Source organism: Coffea arabica, chromosome 3c (genome assembly GCF_036785885.1).
Source record: "Coffea arabica cultivar ET-39 chromosome 3c, Coffea Arabica ET-39 HiFi, whole genome shotgun sequence".
Taxonomy (NCBI): Eukaryota; Viridiplantae; Streptophyta; class Magnoliopsida; order Gentianales; family Rubiaceae; genus Coffea; species Coffea arabica.
This window is the reverse complement of record NC_092314.1, coordinates 265556-287357: the sequence shown is the minus strand read 5'-3', so window position 1 is coordinate 287357 and position 21802 is coordinate 265556. Positions and strand designations below refer to the sequence as shown.

At 36.6% G+C, this 21802-nt stretch overlaps 3 protein-coding genes across 11 annotated transcripts in view; 1 reads left to right on the top strand and 2 right to left on the bottom strand.

Annotated features, from left to right (window-relative positions):
• LOC113735303 (uncharacterized) overlaps nucleotides 1-9208 on the bottom strand; it is a 41720-nt gene extending 32512 nt beyond the window's left edge. The window contains exons 1-9 of the mRNA XM_072083258.1: nucleotides 8861-9208; nucleotides 6933-7014; nucleotides 5059-5162; nucleotides 4557-4652; nucleotides 4410-4457; nucleotides 3515-3565; nucleotides 1618-1721; nucleotides 1408-1525; nucleotides 132-233 (exon numbers count right to left, since the gene is read on the bottom strand). Coding sequence (XP_071939359.1) covers nucleotides 132-233; nucleotides 1408-1525; nucleotides 1618-1721; nucleotides 3515-3565; nucleotides 4410-4457; nucleotides 4557-4652; nucleotides 5059-5162; nucleotides 6933-7014; nucleotides 8861-8875 — 720 coding nt within the window. The 5' untranslated portion in view covers nucleotides 8876-9208. The remainder of the gene's footprint in view (nucleotides 1-131; nucleotides 234-1407; nucleotides 1526-1617; nucleotides 1722-3514; nucleotides 3566-4409; nucleotides 4458-4556; nucleotides 4653-5058; nucleotides 5163-6932; nucleotides 7015-8860) is intronic.
• Nucleotides 9209-9384: 176 nt separating this feature from the next.
• Nucleotides 9385-11804, top strand: LOC113733843 (uncharacterized). 6 transcript variants are annotated; one of them, XM_072081614.1, is made up of 5 exons: nucleotides 9385-9544; nucleotides 10255-10402; nucleotides 10484-10528; nucleotides 10741-10838; nucleotides 11588-11804. In XM_072081614.1, the coding sequence occupies exons 2-5, from the start codon at nucleotides 10340-10342 to the stop codon at nucleotides 11664-11666; spliced, it is 285 nt and encodes a 94-aa protein (XP_071937715.1). In that variant the 5' UTR covers nucleotides 9385-9544; nucleotides 10255-10339; the 3' UTR covers nucleotides 11667-11804. The 6 variants fall into 6 exon arrangements, with proteins under 6 accessions (XP_071937715.1, XP_027115836.1, XP_071937716.1 ...); XM_027260035.2 differs by having other exon boundaries at nucleotides 10252-10402; XM_027260037.2 differs by having other exon boundaries at nucleotides 9388-9544; nucleotides 10252-10350.
• A 575-nt stretch (nucleotides 11805-12379) lies between these two features.
• Nucleotides 12380-21753, bottom strand: LOC113733842 (probable inactive DNA (cytosine-5)-methyltransferase DRM3). 4 transcript variants are annotated; one of them, XM_072081612.1, is made up of 11 exons: nucleotides 21586-21753; nucleotides 20595-20827; nucleotides 20180-20276; nucleotides 19963-20009; nucleotides 18409-18501; nucleotides 17480-17584; nucleotides 16529-16625; nucleotides 15774-15886; nucleotides 14803-14905; nucleotides 14129-14202; nucleotides 12380-13892 (listed from the first exon to the last, which is right to left on the bottom strand). In XM_072081612.1, exons 2-11 carry the CDS (start codon nucleotides 20721-20723, stop codon nucleotides 12522-12524), a joined length of 2229 nt encoding a protein of 742 aa, XP_071937713.1. In that variant the 5' UTR covers nucleotides 20724-20827; nucleotides 21586-21753; the 3' UTR covers nucleotides 12380-12521. The 4 variants fall into 4 exon arrangements, with proteins under 4 accessions (XP_071937713.1, XP_027115835.1, XP_071937712.1 ...); XM_027260034.2 differs by having other exon boundaries at nucleotides 20595-20723; XM_072081611.1 differs by having other exon boundaries at nucleotides 20595-20729; nucleotides 21586-21752.
• Between the last annotated feature and the right edge of the window lie 49 nt (nucleotides 21754-21802).

The following is a 21802-nucleotide window of genomic DNA, read 5'->3' as shown; positions in this document are numbered from 1 at the left end:
AACTGACTATGCAAAATTAAAATATCCGCTAAAAAAAGTCGCATCCCTTCCCTAACTGCTTCTGTAACTAACATAAAGGGAAAATCAGAACATGAGATGTAGCTAGTAACTCTTGCAAGAAGATTATATACCTCAACCCACTCTTTGGGACTAAGATCCTCCCACTTCTTATCCAACTTCCAAGGATCACGGTTGGAATCATGATACACAGAAAGCCTTTCAAGTTGCAATGACTACAACAAGAATGTACGAAGTTAGTCCAAATATTCTAAACAAAGATGCGTAGCCAAGTCCTATATAGAACTTTGGAAAGAAAGACAATTCTACAGGCAGACATTTCAAGTCATTTGCTGCAACAAAATCACACAATATACTGAGAACATGGAAGTCCAGATAGTCAAGGTGGATTCATGGCTCTGAAAAAGTACTGAATTCATTTCATGAAGTACTCAAGAGATATGATTCATATCAATTCAAACAAATATCAAATCACAATGGCCAATTTTCATACGTCAATATTAGTTAAAATAGTGTGTTAAATCAGTGGCTAATGCCACTTACAAAAACAACAAGTGTGTTTGGATAGGATATTATTTGAAATTTTATTTGGAATAATTACTGCAGCACTTTTTATGATGTGATGTATGTGGGATAAAAGGTGGTTTGAAAGATAAAAAGTTGATTGAAAAAAGCGTTTGTGATGCAAGAAAATAATTTTTTGAAAACAATACCAATCCAAACATACCCATAATTTCATGCTAAGCCAAATAAATCACAGGGTCAACTATATCCTTTCAATTACGTGGTCCATACACCTCTAACAAGGAAACATTTTTATTCAATATCATCATATATATATATATATATAAAGACAAATCACCATCAAAAACTTGTAACTCAGTAGAAAGAGCAATGCAATGACAATAACTCTTGTCAACCAATGTTAAACCAACAGCAGAAAGTATGGCCTACTGTAAATAAAGTTTACCAACCAATAGCTAACAACAAATGCACAGTAGTTCGAGAATGCAACGTCTTTGAATAAACAACTGACAAAAAGTTGAATGACTAGATTGAAAATATATTTAATAGAAGCAGCTTCTCCACACATAACAGTTTAAACATTCAGCAGTTTATCTTACTTCAGCATCATATGCTTGCTACTTTCAGAAACACAAAGGAAGTCATAGTAAAGCAGGGATTACAAAAATTTAACATAGAATATTAGTGACCTGTGTACAAAATTCACTCTATACTCCTATCATGTGGGAAGGAAACCTATATTAATTTAAACATCCAGGATTTCTTGATGAAATATCCTCAAAATGGACAAAGTCATATAAGCCTAGCATTTCACTGCAAGTGATGCTCTGCAAACAACCTCTACTTTAAGGACAAATAACCAACCTTCCGTAACTTATCCAAAGCCCCACTTGTATCAAAGGTTTCATTCCCTTGCTCATCCATGGTAACAGCAGCAAGTTTTGCAAGAGTAACACCACATGAAAAGGGATGTCCCGGATTGCTGTAGAAATAGAAATGCAGTTGCAGCAAACAATTAACTTAGATAATGGGAAAACCCTAACTAGGACATCCAAGTCAAAGACAAAAACAGACCTGATCCAATCTTCATAGCGGACATGAACATTGCTAATGGAAATTTTGAGATTTCCAATTATAGTAGCAATCAATGATCCCAGCCAAGAATTACCAGGTGATGGCTGCAAAATGACAAATGCAAGATTACATCACCAAAAGTAAACACTCTCAACAATGTTCCAGAATAACCAGAAACACAAGCTAAATAAATTGTCAAGTGAAACTGAAAGCTGACAAGAGTGTTAGGTAAACTCTTTACAGTTTGGTCCTCAACTTGATTTGCTAGGTTTTACACATGGGCTTTACTAAAAGCACAAAGATACTTCGAGAAACATAACAATGTGGCGGGAAGTAGAGAAGGGCTCCCCAGTAAGCCATAGTTGTTGCTTCCTTAGAATAGACTCCTAGAGATTGCAACCCACTAAAAGAATGGTAAATAGTTGTTTTATCACAACTTTCAAGAAATGACTAACAAGACATAGACTACTTTGTCAATGACAAACTCATTTGCACTTCTCCATTTGTTTCACCAAGCAACATTTAAGTGAATAAATGTTGTTTAATAAGTAAAAGAACTCCGTACAATGTACAAGCACAAATACATTCTATCTTGAAAGCCCAATACATAAGCCCCATTTGAAAAGCCCAATTTCTAAGTAAACTTCCCTGGAGAAATTATGCCAAGCATACCTTAGTTTCAGTTAGGAGTCAATTCACTATCATTTTATTTTTCAACTCTAACCTTGATCATTTGATGCATGTCAACAGCTAGAATTCCATAAAAGGAAAGACAAGTGCATGAGATAAAGTAAAAGTCAACATTTATGAAACTTAGGACAGTAGACTGCAAACCAGAGGTTCTCATTACATATCAAACCTGTGACTTTCCAGCTCCAAAAAAAAAAAAAGCACAGTGTAGTATTGCATCAAGGCTAGGCCTTATTGTTAGAATCTGATAGTACCAATCCACTGTTTTCGTAATTGCATCAAACTAACCGAAAGACCGCAAAGAAAGACCCAGTACTTTTTAGTACAATAACCATAATGGTTTCATTAGCTTGTAACTTCAAGAAATCAGAGGAAAAGAAATTGTGCTTACATATCAACCTTAGTGAGGTAAACTGCATTTGACCGAAAACAAAGGAGGATTACTAATGCAGGGTGTATCCTCTCAATACATCAACAGCATAGGGGATGGTCAACCGCTTAACACACACACACAAAAAAAAAAAGGAAAAAGGAAGTTACACAGGCCTTGATGCAATTCTACCCTTGATAATTTGATGCATGTCAACAGCTGGAATCCCAAAAAAGGAAAGACAAGTTCATGAAATAATGTAAAAGTCTACATTTATCTTAAGACCAGCAGACTGCAGTCCAGAGGTTCTCAGTACATATCAAACCTGATCCAACTCAAAAAGGAAAATAAGAAAAAAGAAATGCACAGTGTAGTATTGCATCAAGGCTTTTCCCTGTTATTAGAATCTTATACTTCAAACTAAACCAAAGACCGAAAAACGCAATACTTTGTAGTACAATAACCAAAAAGGTTTTCATTAGCCTGTAACATCAAGAAATCTGATGAAAAGAAACTGTGCTTACATATCAACCTTAGTTGGAGAAAAAAAATATATCAACCTTAGTGGGATATAATTGCATTTGACCCGAGAAGGAGGAGGATTATTAATATAGGATATAATTCTATCCTCTCAATACATCAGTAACAAAAGGGATGGTCAAATTCTTAGCACAAAATAACATAGCAACTTACTCAAGATTTTAAACCAAACAAAAATATCATGATAACACCATCCACGTGAGATGTAATGCATCAAAAGCTGATATACATTTGTAGCAGATAATACAGAGATCATATAGCTACTGTTAGTGCAAAATCTAGTATCCAGGGTCATACGCTTCCAGGCTTTGATCTTGATAATGCTTCAAGGGTGGCCGATTCTGCTTCCTACATAAATAAACACGTAGTTTTGTTAATAAAATGGCAGAAGCATTCTTGAGTGGTATTGCAAAAACCCACTTCATACGGTTAAATATTAGCAACAATTACCATATTCTCCAAAAATATATCATAGATTTTTTCTTTTATCATTGCCCCTTCCATTTTAATCTAACTTTTTTCACTTACAGGAACATCAACATCAGTGTCTATCTATGCACCTATATGCCAGACAAGCTTTTTCCATATAATTATCCCAGAAGGCAAAAGTATGGGCAAAGGCTTTTGTACATTTCATAGGTCGGGGCATACTGCACCAGTGTAGCCAAAGAATAAATGAACAATCCTCAATTACAATATAAAACATGCAATAACTACAAATGAACAATTTTCCATTACATCATTATATACACAATAGAGAAACTGTTGTAAAAAAAAATTCCATTCATAGGGATGGTTATATTAAAACAAAAGACGAAAGAAACAAGGTTAAAAACAGCACCTTAAAAGTAGTAGAAGGCCATTATTTGCTTTATTATATATCGAATACATAATTCCATCATGAAGAGCCTGGTATGCATCTAATTTAATGCCAAATAAGGACACAAAGAAATCATTTGCAAGTTAAATAGCAGAAAAGATACTAACACATGTTGTCGAAGAATCATAAAGATCATGTAACAGTAAAGGCACAATTCACAGGCAATGGCTCTTGTCACCAAATTGTGGGTCGCATTGCAACCTAACTACTCTAAAGCGTACAAACCAACTTTACAGTTACTATTATGTCAATATCAAAATGAAAGAAGGCAAAAATAAAACATAAAGATGCATAAGCATGAAAAATCTTCACCTCAATTTGTTGAAGTTTGGCCTGGAAAAGCTTTTCACGATCCTCTTCCTTATAAAGACAAAGGTGAGAAGAAGAAACAAAAGCAACTACCATTAACAGGATGAACAGGGAGTAAGCATTTCTACAGAACAAAATATACCTCATTACCTTAAGAGACCTTGAATCAGCCGCTGGATGAGCTAGGAGAAATACTCTATCAATAAGCACAATTACTGGCTCCTTTCCAAGACTTTTCCAAGGAACCTATTGAATATAGTCAGTTCAAATAAAAATAAGTAAAAAAGAATTCACAGTCATAGATAAAATGATCAAGTAGATTTTTTAAAAACCTCCCAAAGCTACTCTCAAAATGAACAGAAATTAAGAAAATTCTTAAATAAGCATATAGTAATAAACATGGCATCATTCAATAATGGCAACTCGTAATTCTCCACGAATAAAGCAATGGCTGTTAGAAATGCATATAAAGCAACAGATATAAAATATATACACAATAGAAGGCTCTCAAACAGATTAAAAACTGTAAGTTCTCAAACAGAATAATGCAAGAAAAAAGTCATGAACAAGACAATTCTTATTTCTAGCGATGGAGAATATGGGGATATGGTTCTGGCAGTAGCAACACAGTAAAAAGAGACCAAGTGAATACCTTTAAAGTTATTGTACCAACAAAACCAGCCTTCACCGTGACAGGAAGCTTGAGCGAGTTTAGAGCCTCTGCCTTTAATTTCAGATCTTTCAGAACCACATCACCTATAGAAGTAAAATCCATGGCAAGTGATAACCATAACCAACGTTATTCTTGAGTATAAACAATATAGTTGGAGAGAGAGAAACAAAAGCACACAGCGTATAGTGAGCGAATCAGTGAACTACATATTCTTCTTTGATTAACAGAATAACTGTTAATAAGTAAAAAGCCCAGACGCAAATCAGTGAGCTTTATATTCTTCTTTGACTAACAGAATAACTGTTAATAAGTAAAAAGAGAGTATAGGTACCAAGACCTCTGGTTGAAAGAGATGACAAAACCTGCAACATGGCTTTTTTCTTCTTTTCTAATTGTACAGAAATAATATGCGAAGAAAACACACCTATAGATATGACTCTTTTATTGTTCACTTGGACACCCTTGAAAATTACAAGAACTGAACAAAAAAGTCACCATGATTACAGAAGAAACGTGCTACTTTCAACAATTGCCACATCCTTTCTGACATGGATCAGATCTTGAACAAAAATTTCATCTTAAACTATATGCCACCAGCTATGATTTACTATCTTCTATTGTACTCCCTGGGTAATAGATTTTACCAGCCAAGTTTATATTCCTTCCATTGCATGATTACAGGTCATTTTGATGCACCTCCTTTTCAAGTCAGACTTTTCAAGCTTTTCTTATCATTAACCTACACACTATTTTTTTACCATAAAAACTCCCAAATACAACAGATTTTCACTTAATCCTATAAGTGCCAATCGTCAACTTAATAGGAAAATAATCACTCTCTTCTAATATTGACTTTCAGCTACACACCCATAACATGCTAGCAATCTCGTATTATAAACACAAGTCTTCTGGTTTGCATCTCTTAGTCACCTAGTACAGGATCACACGCAATTTAGCTACTTATTGTGTACTAACCATTCAGCCTTTGAATTTCTCTCACTTCTAAGCTCTTCTATTTACCCTAACCAGCTTAAATTCGATGAGTCATTTCATTCCAGAATCTCTCTCTCTCTATACACACATACACACATACATATGTATGCATGCATGCATGTATGTATCAAATCAAGCCAAAATTTCATATGCATTCAAAAGTTACAACTGAGATATTCAAAATGTTGCATCTACTCAATTCTCATGCATTTTAGCTACTTATTGTGTACTAAAAACCAGTGCCTTTGAATTTCTCTCACTTCTAAGCTCTTCATTTACCTAACCAGCTTAAATTCGATGAGTCACTTCATTCCAGAATCAATCTCTCTCTCACTAGACACACATACATTCATACATATGTATGCATGTATGTATGTATCAAATCAAGCCAAAATTTCGTATGCGTTCAAAAATTACAACTGAGATATTCAAAATGTTGCATCTACTCAATTCTCATGCCAAGAGCTTCAATACAAAAGTCTTGTCTAAATTCAGCAGCTTTAACTGTAAGAGCTGCACAGTATCATCATGAAATAAAAGGAAAATTAATCATCAATACAATCAAAAATTAACTAGATAGACTATAGTTTTCTCAGTGTGGTCATGGCGTCAAAAGTTTGCTCCTATTTTCACCCTAACATAATTCTTAAGCTCTGTTATATGCTTTTTCCAAGTCAACAAATGCCATGAAAATCTCTTCAGCACTTCATTTTACACTCTAAAAAATAATGTCTAGAAATAATAGGTACCATTATATCTACATGTACAGTTCAATTTAAATTAATCCAGAAGAGCGAAGGGTTACTACTTCAGCATGAAACACATTGAAAAAAAAAAAAGTATCAGAGGATTAGAAAAACCTTGCCAAACACTAATCCTTAAGGCCTCTGCAGAGAGACCATGAACATATTCACCCAAATATCGTCGGAGCAAATGCAAAACCTGCAAATAATCCCAGTCAATGTCCACTTGATGCTCTAACAGAAACGTCAAAAAAGAGCTTCATACTAACAACAAAAGTTAAGAAATAGAAAAATCTCATAAAGATACTTTAAAGGCTAAAGAAAAATCAGCCACTGGGATATGGGAGATGGAGAAACAATGGGAGACAGATTACAAGGGTTTGAAAGGCTGAGCTACTTAAAAAGCAAGATAACAATACTGGCAATAGAAGCAGGTAGAACACATCCTTTTTTTTTTCTCTTGGACGCTGAGATAAGCATAGATTGATTTCATAAGCTTTTTTTTTTTTTTGTACTTCCTTTCCCTCCCCCCCCCCCCCCCCCAAAAAAAAACAGAGGGAGCTACCAGGATTAGGGTTGGAGGAGAAGAGTGAATCAGAAGAGGGAAAAGATTAGGTTATCTGTCCATTTGGAAGACTTGCAACAAATTAAGGTTACAGAAAGTTGACATTTGTAAAGCAATACAAACAAAAAGATGATGCAATTTTTTTTCTCCGTGACAGTAAAAGCACCTCTTTTGTTGAATTAGGTAGAAAATTCGTACTCACTTGAAGAGAATTTTGGTCAGAATACCATTCTGCTTCAATATTTTAAAAGTTAAAGATACCCTTCAAGGACCTAAAATGCTTTTGACAAGCTTTAGAGTTCACTAGGTACTGAATCCACCACATGAAGATGACCTCCTGATTACTTTTCAGAACCAAGAAAATGACAAACATAACCACTAGCGAAGGACAATAAACTCTGAAACATTTCTTATAGTCTCGTAGAAGGGGAAAAGAAACAGAAACTTGTGATCATCTCACTCTGCACCATTTGACATCAAGAAAGCTCAATATATCTAAGCAAAACTAGTTAGATGACTCCAAGATAGAGGCGTCGATAAAGTTCAAATGGTCAATCTTGTGAAACATGTTTTAACTTAGAAGAACTTAAACCAATTAAGAAAAGACGAAAAAAAAAAATCAAGCCCAAATTACAAAATATATTTGCCAAAGTCCAACTACCCACTAGAGCAACCCAAGAGACCTTAGCCACTACAATTACTACTTGCATGGGTTGCGTCCTCACTTACCAAAACGTAACCAAGGCACATCACATCCTTTCCTTACTCTCGGAACATGCGAGGACTAAGTAGAATTGCTTTTGATGAGTACCGTGCTGTCATTGCTTAAGCCCAACAAACCTGCTAGCTATGACACTAACAATGCAACTTCATAAGGCATTCCACCCTTAGTTATCAAATTGAATATCACAAGTCGTCCATTCACATTGCACAATTTGACTTTTAAATGCTTCCTTTTTTTTAAGAAAAAGAGTTCCATCTATAGTTCACAGATCATCTTAATCCCACTAAACCTCCTATTTCAGTTGGCTACCAAAAAATTATAAGGCACTACCATCTAGGCACCGTACTACACCATCCGATTCCAGTTTCACAGGAGGGCACCACAGCGAATAATACAACCAATTGCCCAGCGATCAAAAATGTGCTTAATCCATGAAAAGAAGTGCTCACATCGCCCGGAAATCACCTCAGAAAAATAGTACCACAAGGAAGACCTACCCACCCAGCTGCTGAATTTAACACTAATAAAACAGAAAACAAGAAAACTATCGAACAATGCACTGAACAGGCAAGCGAGGAACTAGTACCAAACATAATTTTTTTCCGTAACCAACAAAAATTTTTAAAAAAATTATAAAGAAAAAAATAAAAATTAGGAGGACTGAGACTTTTCCAAGCATAAGAAAATGATAGAAAAGGAAGAAAGGACAAACAAGGACGGAATCAGTAAAAAAAAAAAAAAAAATGATAGCCATACATGTGCCTCGAACATGATGGCGAACTAGGAAATGATCCGCCCCCTCTTCTTCTACTAGTGCGTCTTCTTCTAAGCTATTTTCACAATTGAAAAAGGGTGAGTGAGAAAGTTAATGATCGCCGTTCAGGAACGGCCATTTAGGCTCGGGGATTCCAGAACAAGAAAAAGATTAATAGAATTGGGTAAATGTGAGTTGATGATTAGTTGGTTCACCAAAAAAATTTTTTTTTAAAAAAAAAAAATTGCGGAAGAAGAAGAGAAAGAAATTGCAGTGACGGACGGGAATTTGGAAATGGGAATCAGTCGCTCCGTTTGAATAAGCAGCGGTCATTTCCAAACACTTCTGCTAATCTTGTGGGGTCTCCGGGTCGGGTCCTTCGAGATATATTAATAGACTCACTCCGTCGGATATTTGGATTGGGCTAATCCTTTTTGGGCATCGTTTTCTCGCCTTGCCCAAATAAGTTAAGCCACGAAAATCAGGATTGTGGTCTTACTAGCCCAGCCCAGGTAGAAAAATAAAAAAGGGAGACGAGTCACCCGAACCCGAACGGCAGCGCCTCTCTCTCTCTCTCTCTCTCTCTCTCGCTTTTCCCATCTCTTGCTTCTGGACCGCCGGGGAAATTGCAAGAACATTAATATATTTATCATTCCTTTTCTCAGTTCCAAGTACTGGTCTTTCTGGTATGCGTGTTCTTTCTTTCTCTCTATTTATTCTTTCTTCCATTTGTTAATATCAATTTTTTTTAGCATTTAGATTTTTTTTTAGATTACTATTTGTCGTTTTACTTGTTTCTTTGTTGGATTGAAATTGTTTGTTTGGTAAAAGAGATTTTGCAACTGATTGAATCCGAGTTCTGTCATTTGTGTCTCCGTCTTTGGTGTATGTGTGTGAAAGCTGCATTACTGGGGTCTCCTGGCTTGAGAAATTCATCTTATACCATTTCACTTTCTCGGTTGAGTATCGAAATCTTTATTCAAGATTGTGGAGTTGTAATTGCAGAGGGCTTGCTCAGGTTGTAGTTATTACTACTCATTAAGGACTATTCCAAGATTGGTTTTTTTTTTTCCTGTTATAGGCCAACATCCTTGCGTTGCATATATTTTTAGTAGTTCTGAAATTCTTCGTTAGCTACATACAGGAGCTTTTACCCCAAAAACTGCCCATTTTGGCGTGGTTTTTCAAACGCCAGAAGCTTCAGCTATGCTTACCAAACTCCATATGGTTAAATTTGTTGCTGGTTCGTTGATTCCTTTAATTGCCTAAGTGCACATTCACCTTCAGCCTTTAGTCAGACTCGGTCAACTCTGATACCTTTGGAATCTTTGCAATGGCTAAAGGCTTGAAAAATAATTATAAGTTTTTTTTTTTTTTTTTTCCTTTTGAGCAGCAGCTTGGAGATAACGCAGGTTTGGAGCTATAGGTAAGATAGAGGATGCCCTCGCTTCAAACAGCTTTGCCTCCTGAGCTGGCCAATAATGTTATCCGTGTTAGTGCCCTCCTTTGTTTTCTCTCTGGTGTCAATCATGGCTCACATGCTTGTATGTTTTATGGTCCTATACTTTCTATTCTTTTTGTTGAAATGGGGTTCAGCTATATTGTTTTGCTTATAATTCTTGTAGCTTTATCGCGAATGCCTCCGGCGAGCTAAATATATTGGGCACAAGGTATGGGGTTCAATCTACTTTTGCTTTCTGCTGCATAATGACCAAAATTTTTGCTGCTTTAATTAAAATCATCATCTACTGCTTTTGTCACACAAAACCAATTTTTCTTGTTGGCGTATCTTTTTTTTTTTTTTTGTCCAGTGAAAACAGATATAGTCCTCTTGTATTGTAAAAATGTGAGAGATAACCTTCTCTATGTTACTAATTTGCAGCAACACAACACCGAACTTGTAGTTGGCATGGTGAGGCAGCAATTCAAGAAGCATATGCATGAGACAGATCCAGATAAAATTCAAAAGTTGAAAGATGAGTGAGTTCCGTTGCAACTTGTATTTCATTTGTGTCTGTATTCCGCAGCAATGTGTCCTGCTTGTAGAATGCTTATCCTTTCTCTCCACTTGTTCTTCGACTTGTTTCTAAATTCTCTCTTGCTCCAAATTTGGTAGCTGGGTCCATGAGAATGCATACTGGTACAGACAGCCTTCCCTGCGTCTTTGCACCAAAATAATCCCTATGTCATGCTTATTATTAGTATATGCCAGAAAGAGGGGTGAGGAGGGGGCAGGGGGCATTCTTGTTCTTTGACAAGGCTGCTTAATAGTTACCGGTTATTGATTGCATCTCCATTTAAATAGTTTAAAACAAAATCAGGAAATTGACTTGTTTGCTTTTGATTATTCATGTTTGAGCCTGGATGTCATGTTTGGTTCAGCTCTTCACATCATAATCAAACATTCCCGTAAGGAAATTGTGTTTTGGCTGGCTTAAGATCAAAAGTAAGGAAATTCTGTTTTATTTTGCACCATGGGAAGTTAATACTCCAGTTGGCAGTGGATTTTCTTTTTCTTTTCTGTCTTGGAATTCTAGGGCCGGACCCTAGTATCGCCAGATTAGATAAAGGAAAAGTAGAAGAATCAGACTTTTAAACCTAATAAATATCTGTTCATGTTTGGAATATCAGTGGCTGACCACGCAAAGCATTCTGTTCTCACCCCGCTGGAGATGACTGCAACTGTCTGCTAAAATTCATTCTCGTCTACTGTGCTTTTGGCTTTGCAGTGCTGCAAGGGGACTGATAAATCACATAATCTACGAATCGGAGCAGATGACTGGAAGGAAATTCAGCAAGAGCTTTTGAAACATAGCTCTGATAGCTAGTCTTGTTGGACTTCCTTGAAGCAAGCTATTGAGCTCTTCTTGTTGCCGTGAATAAACGGACACCGCTGTTTCGTGGTTTGAATTAATTTTAAAAAGCAACTGAAATCGTCTGAATTAACGCGGATTTAAAATACATGCTCATCTTTTTGGTGAGGTGAGCATTTGTACCGGAAACAAATAAATTTCTAATTGATATACTTTTAAAGTTATAATAATGTAAAAAAGTTTCCTATGGTTAAGCAAATTGATAGAAAATGTCCCTCTTATGATTTCAAATTATACAATTCGGTACCCTATTATACTTTTAAAGTTACTAGATATTGAAATGTACGGCAATTTCCAAAAAAAAACACGGCAATTTTTCTATATTTTTCCCAACTTAATGCCGATGCAATGGCAACTTGCGTTTGATGTTTACGAAGGCGAAGAGAGGAAGACAGGGAACGCTAGTCCATATTTGGATAAAAGTTGGCATCCCGCGTCCAACTCTTCAAAAGCAAAATTGTCCAATTTTATTCGAGTCATCAATTACCGCTAGACAGCAAATATGATGGTGCAATCTTTCGTTCGACGTAGCTGCAAGTCTCTGGTGTTACTTTTCTTCTGCATGTAAGATTATAATACACATAACCCTCGACTTTGTCATTCCAAAAAAAGAGATTAATTTAAGTGACTGACGACTAACTCCCACGCTTGGTGCGACACGATTAACATAAAACTTAGAATAGACTCACAAAATGGCAGCACGAACTTGAATTGTCTCCTACACTAAGCGAAGAACGAAAGAAGCATTGCAGCACGGCACAGTTGGAGAAGCTTAACAAATGGATAAAACCTATCTGTTTTTCTCCATTGTACTCCTCACAAGTTGTAAAGCACGAACAAATTCATAAAACAACTGAAAATCTAAACCTGGCGAGTTCTTGTCTTTTTTAGAACATGAGCTTCTAGACGAAGAAGTGGATGGGTTTTGACCAATCACAATATCAAATCCGCCGTACTTGTGTATCAGACCGTCAAGCTTGTTAAATGCTAGACGACTCCCAAGGCTTTCCATCTGCACCAACTCCCCAGTTATTCCACGTTTCTCCCACCAATGCTTTAGAATCCTTCGTTTTATTTCACAAGGCTCTATGGAAACAACTACTTTCAATTGGATACCGAGCTTGTAAAGAGCAAGTTCCGCCCCGCCAATTCCACTATAGATGGACAGAACAGTTAATCCTCCAGGAAAAAGAGATTTCAATACTGAAAGATGATATGCCAATGTGTCAATCTGAAAGCAATTTTTGAGTGATGAAAGCCTGTCCGCAAGGATAAAGCCAGCAGATCGAGTATGATGCACCGGATAGCCGAAAATGCGCTCTGCATCCTCTGGCTCTATAGGGGCCAATTTGTGAGGGCCAACCCAAAGAAGATTAAACATCTTACATTGATGGAGAAGGTTTGACTGTTGTTCAACAGACAAAAGTCCTCTGGAGTTACCTACCATTCTTCCAAGCCTCTCACACGCTTGAAACATCTCCGTGGCTTCAGCAGTTAAGACGCTCAACTGTTTCCTTGTATCCCATGAAGGCCACCATTTTGCCGTGCGTGGTATAGCTTCTTGTATAGTCATTGGCGGCTTTGGAAGAATGTGAAACCTATTTTGAGTAGGGAGGTTATGAACATAGCCTTCCTCTCGACTTAAAGCAGAAAAAGTATCAGTGCTGACAAACTCTGGCCGAACTGCGTACAGGAACTGCGAGATTTTGACCCATGACTCGTGGGTTAAACTTATAACGTTCCCAAAAAAGAAATAAGGAGGTTTAGCCAACATATCATCATAAGCTCTGCACGACTTGGGCATTGGCAATTTCTCTGGTCCATAAATGCCCATTTGTTCTGCTCCACGGTGAATCTTCTTCTTTCGAATTTGCATATGACAACCACCATATGAAATAGAGTCTCTTTGTGTTGCTTCTGACCGCACTGGGGCTACAAAATAGCTGAAGTCTTCATTGTATTCTTGCTTTGGGATTTTCAAACCACATAGCTCATCATCACATTTTTCTTTTGGCCTTTTGCCTTTCAACTTTTCCAGGACATCAAAGTTTCTGCAGGAAACATCATCTAAACCATACTCCTCGGCTTTTACAAAAGATGGATGAAAGGAATGATATTTTCCAGCAGTAGAATTACTCAGACTTGAGCCTGCTAGAAGATGCTAAAAAAACAAAAAAGGGCAAAGGGGCTATATAAGTAGTAGTCAGAAAGTGAAGGGGCTACATATTAGCAAACTGCCCCAGCAAAAAAAGTTGTTACTGAAATTTAAAATGTGCACATCAGTTGCTTTATAGTATTTATATTAGCCAAATGCAACAGATATATTTCTAGCATTATTCATAATCCTTATTGCTATTATTTCTACTTTCTAGGTGTCCACCAAAATGATGGTAATACCTTGTCTGTCTTTGTGCCAGTGTCTTCTTCTGCTACAATTGAAGCAGCAAGCTCCGAGACGGGAACTTCTGAACCTGGATAGGAAGAAAATAAAGTGAGGCCGAGAATTAAAAAAAAAAAAGGAGAGGAGAACAGGATCTGAAATCCTACACCTAGGGAGAGAATGCTTTCAACCATTCTGATTGTTTGGGTAATTAACAGGTGGAAAGCATGCAACGCACATGGAGATGAGTCACTGGAAGATATTTACCATTTTCTGCTCCCTTCCTTTTCCCTTCCCAAGGAAAGCCCCCGTTTACTCTCTTTCCCCTCCCCAGTCCTCCCTCAGATCATTCAAGTCAAAGCACAAAAATATCAGGAACAAGGTAAATCTATGGTGCAATTTCAGAACAGACATTAAAAACCAGAAAATGACTTTTTAAGTTCTTCGATCAAACCACAGCAGATTATGTCAGTTGTGTGAATTATTGCAAGCAGAAATTGCGGAGTGTCATGGTCCACAAGTTACCATAAAAGAAAAAGTCGGTTGTGAAAGCAACAAGAGAGTAAATCAAACAGAAATACAGAAATCAGATTTCACTTAATTAGAAGACACTAGAGAATCTTCCAACTCTTCAAAGAAAAAGAAATACCAGGGAAAGAGGGAAGAAAGGAAATGGCAAAATTACACTTACCATGCTTCTCAATAGCTGTTGAAATTTGTTGTTCTGAAAAACCCATTTCAAATAATACAAGTGTCTTCTCCATTGTTCCAAACAATGCTTCAGTGCTGAATTGCTGAAAATTTGTAGCTCAACTCAGCACAACTAACCAAGTGTGTGGCTCCAGAATGGGATGTTTACAATATTCTGGGTTTGCACATATCAAAAGCGTACAGAACCACATATATACGAGAATTTTCACATGAAAAGGCTACCTCTCATTCCGTGAACATTCATCTCCGACTAAATAGTCCAACATGACAAAAACCACCCTAAATCTACCCGTCTCACATGGCAGGTACAAAGAATCAAAGCTTGACAATTCACAAAGGCTAGTCAGGCTAGAGTTGTCCCATCTCTATACATGCATGTCTATATCCTACTCTTTCAAACAGATTGGATAAATCCAAAACAAGATGCTATTATTCTGGACACACAGCATAGATGTAAAAGTCGATACTCAAAAGTGAGAGCCAACCACCATATGAGAAAGTCAATCATTTCCTATTCATCCTTTATATAATTTTCCAAACGGTATCACAATTTATGCCTCCACTCCTCAGGCACACGCGCGCATTTAAGAACACATAGCATGATGAAGCTTTATATACCCATTCCATCCACTCTAGATCCCATCAATTTAAAGAACACATCAAAAAGGAGACAGTAGTAGACTTGTAATATCGCTCCCAGCTCATTACCACAGGATGCAATACTTCAAAAGTTCACCATAAAGGGATCAAGACTTTGTTGAATTCCATGTATTCAAATTTTTTTGAATTCATGTATTCAAATTTGAAAACAAAGTGAGCTTATACAAATGCAAATGAAGCTACAACATTTATTGCTTAATCAAGCTAGATGCTACATGAAAAATAATAAATAAGAGAATCCTTTGGAGCCCCAAAGTGAATAAGAAAACTTAAGGAATGGTTAAAAAAAACCTGGTCCTTTCCTACATCACTAGGAGTAGGCTTATTTACACCTTTTGCATAGTTGTCAGCTATCTGAGCAGCAAAGATAAAATCTACTAAATCACTGATAGGAGCATCTACACCTGTTGTGCAACAGAAAGACAACTTATGACATTTCAAGTGTCAACACAAATCAGATCTGCAGTAAATTTGAATAGCATATAGTGCATCCTGATGTCATGGCAAGACATACGAAAGCAAAAGGTGCACACAAGTGAAATAGATGAAAGATTGGGCGTCAGAATGTTCAGAGCTAAAGCAAGCACTCGTAGGGCATTGCCTCAAAAATGAAAGTCAAGAGCTCACTCACAATGAAAGGAGCTATTAAGGACCTGAATATCTGTCTTGCAAAGAGAAAGAATACATATATTCACTACAGGTGGAGAAATGCTCGCAGGTTGCCCCTCCCAGCCCCCCATAATGTCTTCTCCAGCTTGGGATATATTGATACTACTCAAGCAAACACATGACAGCACCAGACTCAAGTAAAGTTGGAGGTAAAACAATTTTCCCAACTAGAAATGCCAAAAGGACCCTTGTGTACAAATGCTATATCAATCTCCTTTCACTTGTCATCTCTAATTGTGGTTATATGAACGCATAAGCAACCAAAAGCAAGTCACTAAAGTCAAATTTTGAGACATTGTTGGACTTTACGGTAAATAGAAACGCATGAAATTTAGAACCTTCCTCTTCGGCATCAATAGAAAGAAACTTCCACCTACCAAGCTCATTCATTGCAAACTCCACTTCATCTTTAGAGAAACTCATTGCGACCAAGGATGCCTTTTTCTCGCTCGTGACACTATCTACATCAGGCTCCTGCAAGTAGAAATACATTCAGTGGTAGATGCAAAGTATCATTTGCCTTATGAGCTCTTATAATCATTTTGATATGCAAAATTGGTAAATACAGTAGCCCAACGGAAAAATAATGACCTTCATGATTTCCTAAACGAGTCCGCATCATCAATGCAAACACTCTCCTGTTTTGCTTGATATTAGCTTAACCAGAATAGTATCCTCAATTAAGAGTGAACAATCAACTTCCTCAAAAAACAACCAGCATAGCACACAACTACAATTCCAGAATTTATATCACATGAGAGTACTGATGCAAGGGAAATGCAAGTCAACTTGATTCTGCTTCCAACAAGTTAGTTCTTAAATGCAAAGAGTGATAAACAAGTTGGCTAGACATTATTCAGAAAATTTGCAGTTGTCGATAAAATTACAAAATTCCTATTTCTCTATAAGTTGCCCCAACTTTTATTTTCCATTTAATCATTCTTGACAAATGGGCTATGGCTTCCCATTGACATTGGTGGCTAAGTTTATTGATAAATCTTCAATAAACTTCAATACAATATCAACCAAACAACCTACATAAAGTTTAGTGCTACAGAGAAGGCATTAGAAGAAGCAATGGCCAAAAAATTGGCATCCAATGGATTGGTCTGGACATGCATGTTTTAATCAGTAAAATACTTGTCACTGCTGAACACATACAAGAAAGGTCAACAACAATGATAAGGACAAGTAAGAGCATTAACCTATTGCATGAAGTCCACATGTACTGGTCAATGATGCTGAAAGTAACTTCACAAAGGAAGGAAAAATAAAAAAGAAAGAAAGAAAAAGCAAAAAACTGCAAATATACAAATGACAATAGCTACCTCTTTCAAGAATACATCTCTATTGCGATCGAAGTGACTGCAAGTTTCCTGATCATCCCCAAACAAACTATCCAGAGAATCTGATGAGTCTGATATATCAACAGTCTGTTTGAGTTACAAAGCAGATATCATTAGAAATTTTAGACACTGCATATTTAAGTGAAAAGTAACATAGCTTTGTTGTAGTAGTAAATATTGCTTGTGTGTGGTGAAATATCCTATGTTTGCTTGAAGGCCTTTATCAAAAAGGTAAACTAGCTACAGATATGGATCGAAATCAACTGATTAAAGTAAATTTACAGAAAAAAAAATTCCTCTGAAAGATTAAAAGGAAAAAAGGCCATATACTTGGGGAAATGGAGCTAAAACATACCTAGCTATAGCTAGGTTGACAAAGTCTGTGTTGATATCCTAATTTTTATAGGTAAGGCAAAAAGAGAAGTGGCTTTTACATCTCTTAGCATCTAATGAAAACAATGGCCGTGCAATTTTGAAAACTTGTGCATTGAGAGCTTAAAATATGGTGTAATAACTGATGTGGTCAACAAACAAGTGGATTAATCAGGTGCCTTGGAAGTGCAAATGCAGATCAATTCACTGGGATCTTGTTTTTAGTGCATAAAGTAGAATTACAAGGTCAATAAAAGCAATTTGGAAGAAGCAATTATGACTAGATAATTCAAAAATGGAACCAAAGGTCAAAAAAAGAAAAAAAAGATAAGCAGATAAGAAAGTAGAAAAATGGATGTATATGATACAATGTCAATAACACACTAAAAAAGTATAATAAGACCTAGACCAAAAAAAAAAACCCATCTCCACAACTCGAAGTTGATAAAGTGACCAGTTCCGGCTGGTCATCCAAAATGTGTAAATTCATTATTTGGATAGAAAGAAAAGAAAATAAACCAGCATAAAGAGCAGGTTACCTCGCTTGCACCACAATCTGCAGGGAGTTTATTATTGTTGTGAAATAAGGCATCAACTGAGTCACAATGCTCAGATTTTGGTTTTTGAGGAGCCTATTTCATTCCAAAAGACATGATGGCTAGTGAGCATGGATCTTGGCAATAACAGGCAACAATATAAACAAACTGATCAACCAGCACAAGCTCTAAAAACCAAAAACAAAGGCTATGAACAAATAAAAGTCTTTGTGTGAAGATAATTTTACGTCCAAAAAATTCTGGGGCCACTGCCTCACAAAATTCTTCTTTGGCTATGTGTAAGATGATTTTCATTGATGGAGTTCTACTTCAGCTCAATAGGCAGACGCCCATGTTAACTGAAGTTGATATAAGGAGAAGGTTAATTTATACCAATACAGCTCCAGAAGGCTATGATTTTCAGTTAAGTTCTAATAAGCACATCCAGCAAGCAGTTGTAACCTAAGCAACGTACTTTGTGGTATGAAGAGTTTAGATGGTAATATAGTCAAATTTGTCCGAATGCTTGACTAATCCTGAAGCACATATCTTTTTCTTGTGCTTCACTTATTCCCTTCATGGTTCAGAACGACACCTCAATGTCCAGATGAAAAGATAAAGCAATCCACTCAATTTTAGTATCCTAATGCAACAGCTACCACAATTGTAGCATAAATACCCAATCCGGTTAACCATACTCAGCCAAACGTGCCGAAAACTATTCATTTTACCTTACTGTTGCCCAAAGGACAATAATAGCCTCATGCAGGCACGAAATCCTGAAGCACCAGACTTCAACTAAATCACTACCTAAGACTTGGAAAAGCTGCTTCTCAATCTCGCGGTAGAATTTTACAGGTACAACTTCGAATGTGATAGGATGTAAGTCCTCCATCTTTCACTGATAATTCACACAACCAAACCTTTTCCTTCCTAAAGACTTGGTTCAACTTGCTAAGGATGTTATCCTTAAAATTTACATGGAGATAAAAGAAGTCTAGAGAAGAAGCAACTAAAAAGACAAAAAATAAGCAGACACACACTAAACTGTCTAGCAGCACTATGTTGCCCAAAAACTGATGGTGGAATTAAGCAAAACTAGAGTTCAGCCAACCTAGGTCTGGTACTTGGCTCATGTAACTGCAAATTCATTGTACTCAACTCAGTAATATGTGCAAATGCCTTTCAGCAACCATTAAAGACCACAGTTTCAAATTTTGATCTAGATTTTGAAACTTTCATGCAAAGCAACTGACAACTAAGCTTCCCACATGAAGTTACCAATTGAATCAACTCTTTAAGTCATATTCAATATGGTCATTTGTTGTTACTTTGGACCAAAGAAAGAAATTATTTCTGTTAACCATAGAAAGAGGGGAAAGGGGAAGAACAAATTGAACAAACAAATAAGGAGAATGTGATGCCATAAAACTTGTTCAAAGAATGTCAATCATATATAGTCTTGTAACTCCCACAATTAGACAAGGAAACCTTCCATAACGGCACTGCAAGGGAATTCCAAGCAACCAGAGCTCAGATGAAGGAAGAATAACTTACAGAATATGCAAAGAGAGTCTGCAATATCAAGTCAACATTGTCTTCACCTACATGAGAAGAAAATGTCCTATCATTTATTGTTTTGTCAGAAGATGATGACAATGATGATCATGATAAATAGAGAATTATCTCTCAAACACGAGATTGCCATATTTAGCCAACTCAGTGTATTATTACTCGAAACTGTGAAGGAGCAAGTCAGTTTATGTAGACATACCATGTTCTCTAATTGCCCTGTCCACAAGATATGGTTCAAATCCCATCTCCATGATGAAAGATCTTGTATTGCTGGATGATGAGCTTGCAACATTGTTCTACATAAAGATAAAATCCAAAATTACTACCTAAATCCAGAATTATATGCTACGGTGGTTTGCCGGACTACGAAGCAAACGGAATAAAAGAACTTAGTGGAAACTGACTGAGCACGAAGCTGCATAAATGAAAGAAATCAGCAAACTAGAGCTTAACCAGAACATGTTCAAAACAGAAAATCCTACTTGCAAGGAAAATTATTTAGTATGTCCTATTTTTCTCCCTTCTGTTTGTCCATAAAAGAAGACTTAAAAAACTTCCGCAAATTGAAAACCAATTGATTTAGCGTTGAGCTCTTATAGACACAGATCACATACCACCATAACCCTTGAGTGCACATTCTCAGATGGCAATGGCAAGTCATAACTCAAAGGCTCAACTTTTGGCATAGTTTGAACATCAGTCTGTTGCTTTGACGAATTTTCGCCATCTGTTAAGTCTGTCATCTGATGCTACAAGGAAGATATGATAGGGGAGCAATATGACAAATTGTTGAATTGCAAGGGATGCCAACCAAACTCTTGACAACTACTATATACCCAAAAGGAATCTAATCCAGCAAAAAGCCCAAAAGGATTAGAAAACTGAAAAAGTATGAACCCGTGAATCATTGAATGAAGATAAAAAGTAATTTAAAGAAGCAACAAAAACCTACCCTTGAAAACTACTAGTATATAATCATGGTAAAACGAAACTTATACTCAGTTTTTTTCTCCCTCTTTTTTATTCTTTGGTAAAAAAAAATTTATACAAGAATTGAAGCAGGCATGAATAGAGATTCACGCAATTTCTCTCTCTTTATATGACAGTCACACATAGACACACAAACATGTATGACGGGTAAGGATCTCTCCACGTACATGATCATAGGCATCTCAGATCAGTGTACATACACATGCACGTCAACATATAACTTCTTCTATTGAAGTTTTAAAAAAAAAAAAAAAACATTGCAATTCTCCATCATCTTATAGAAAATGTGTTACTCACCACTTTTTTCCCTTTTTTTTTTGGGCAATGCAAATGCTTGCTAGCTACAGTTATCTCAGACGAAGATTTTTCTTTTTTCTTTTTTTTTTTTTGTCAAGAAGAAAATAGAAAACTATGGGTGCATTTGAAGGGGCAAAAATCCTGAAAATCGGGGCATTGATCGTAGGAACTCATGCATGCATTGAATTGAAGAAGCGAAAATTCGTGAAGTCAAAAAGTAAGGAAGGGAAAAAAAAACAGTTGCATTTGACCAAATTGGGCAGAGCTGTAGAAATGATGATCAGGAAGGAAGGGGAAGGAGGAGGAGCAGCAGCTTACAGTGGTGCGGTGGCTGGGTGAGTGGGTGTGAGATGGGAAGATACAGTTGGCGGTTGAAGAAGACAGACGGCAGCCCCGACTGAAAGCCCCAGCCGGGCATACAAATTTAGTAGCAGCAGCAGTACTAGTACTAGACTGCCAGTACAAAAAGTCAGCACAAAGAATCTATCTCCAATTTATTTATTTAATTTAAAGCTCCAAGCAACAAAAATCATGA

Excerpts from the sequence above, each read along its gene's own strand:
- LOC113733842 (XM_072081612.1), bottom strand. The coding sequence starts at position 20,723 with ATGACAGACTTAACAGATGGCGAAAATTCGTCAAAGCAACAGACTGAT. Across the intron at positions 20,277-20,594 it reads TGCACTCAAGGGTTATGGTG|AACAATGTTGCAAGCTCATC; the intron begins GTATGTGATCTG and ends ATCTTTATGTAG. Across the intron at positions 20,010-20,179 it reads CAGGGCAATTAGAGAACATG|GTGAAGACAATGTTGACTTG; the intron begins GTATGTCTACAT and ends CTTCTCATGTAG.
- LOC113733843 (XM_072081614.1), top strand. The coding sequence starts at position 10,340 with ATGTTATCCGTGTTAGTGCCCTCCTTTGTTTTCTCTCTGGTGTCAATC. Across the intron at positions 10,529-10,740 it reads CTAAATATATTGGGCACAAG|CAACACAACACCGAACTTGT; the intron begins GTATGGGGTTCA and ends ACTAATTTGCAG. Across the intron at positions 10,839-11,587 it reads ATTCAAAAGTTGAAAGATGA|TGCTGCAAGGGGACTGATAA; the intron begins GTGAGTTCCGTT and ends TTGGCTTTGCAG.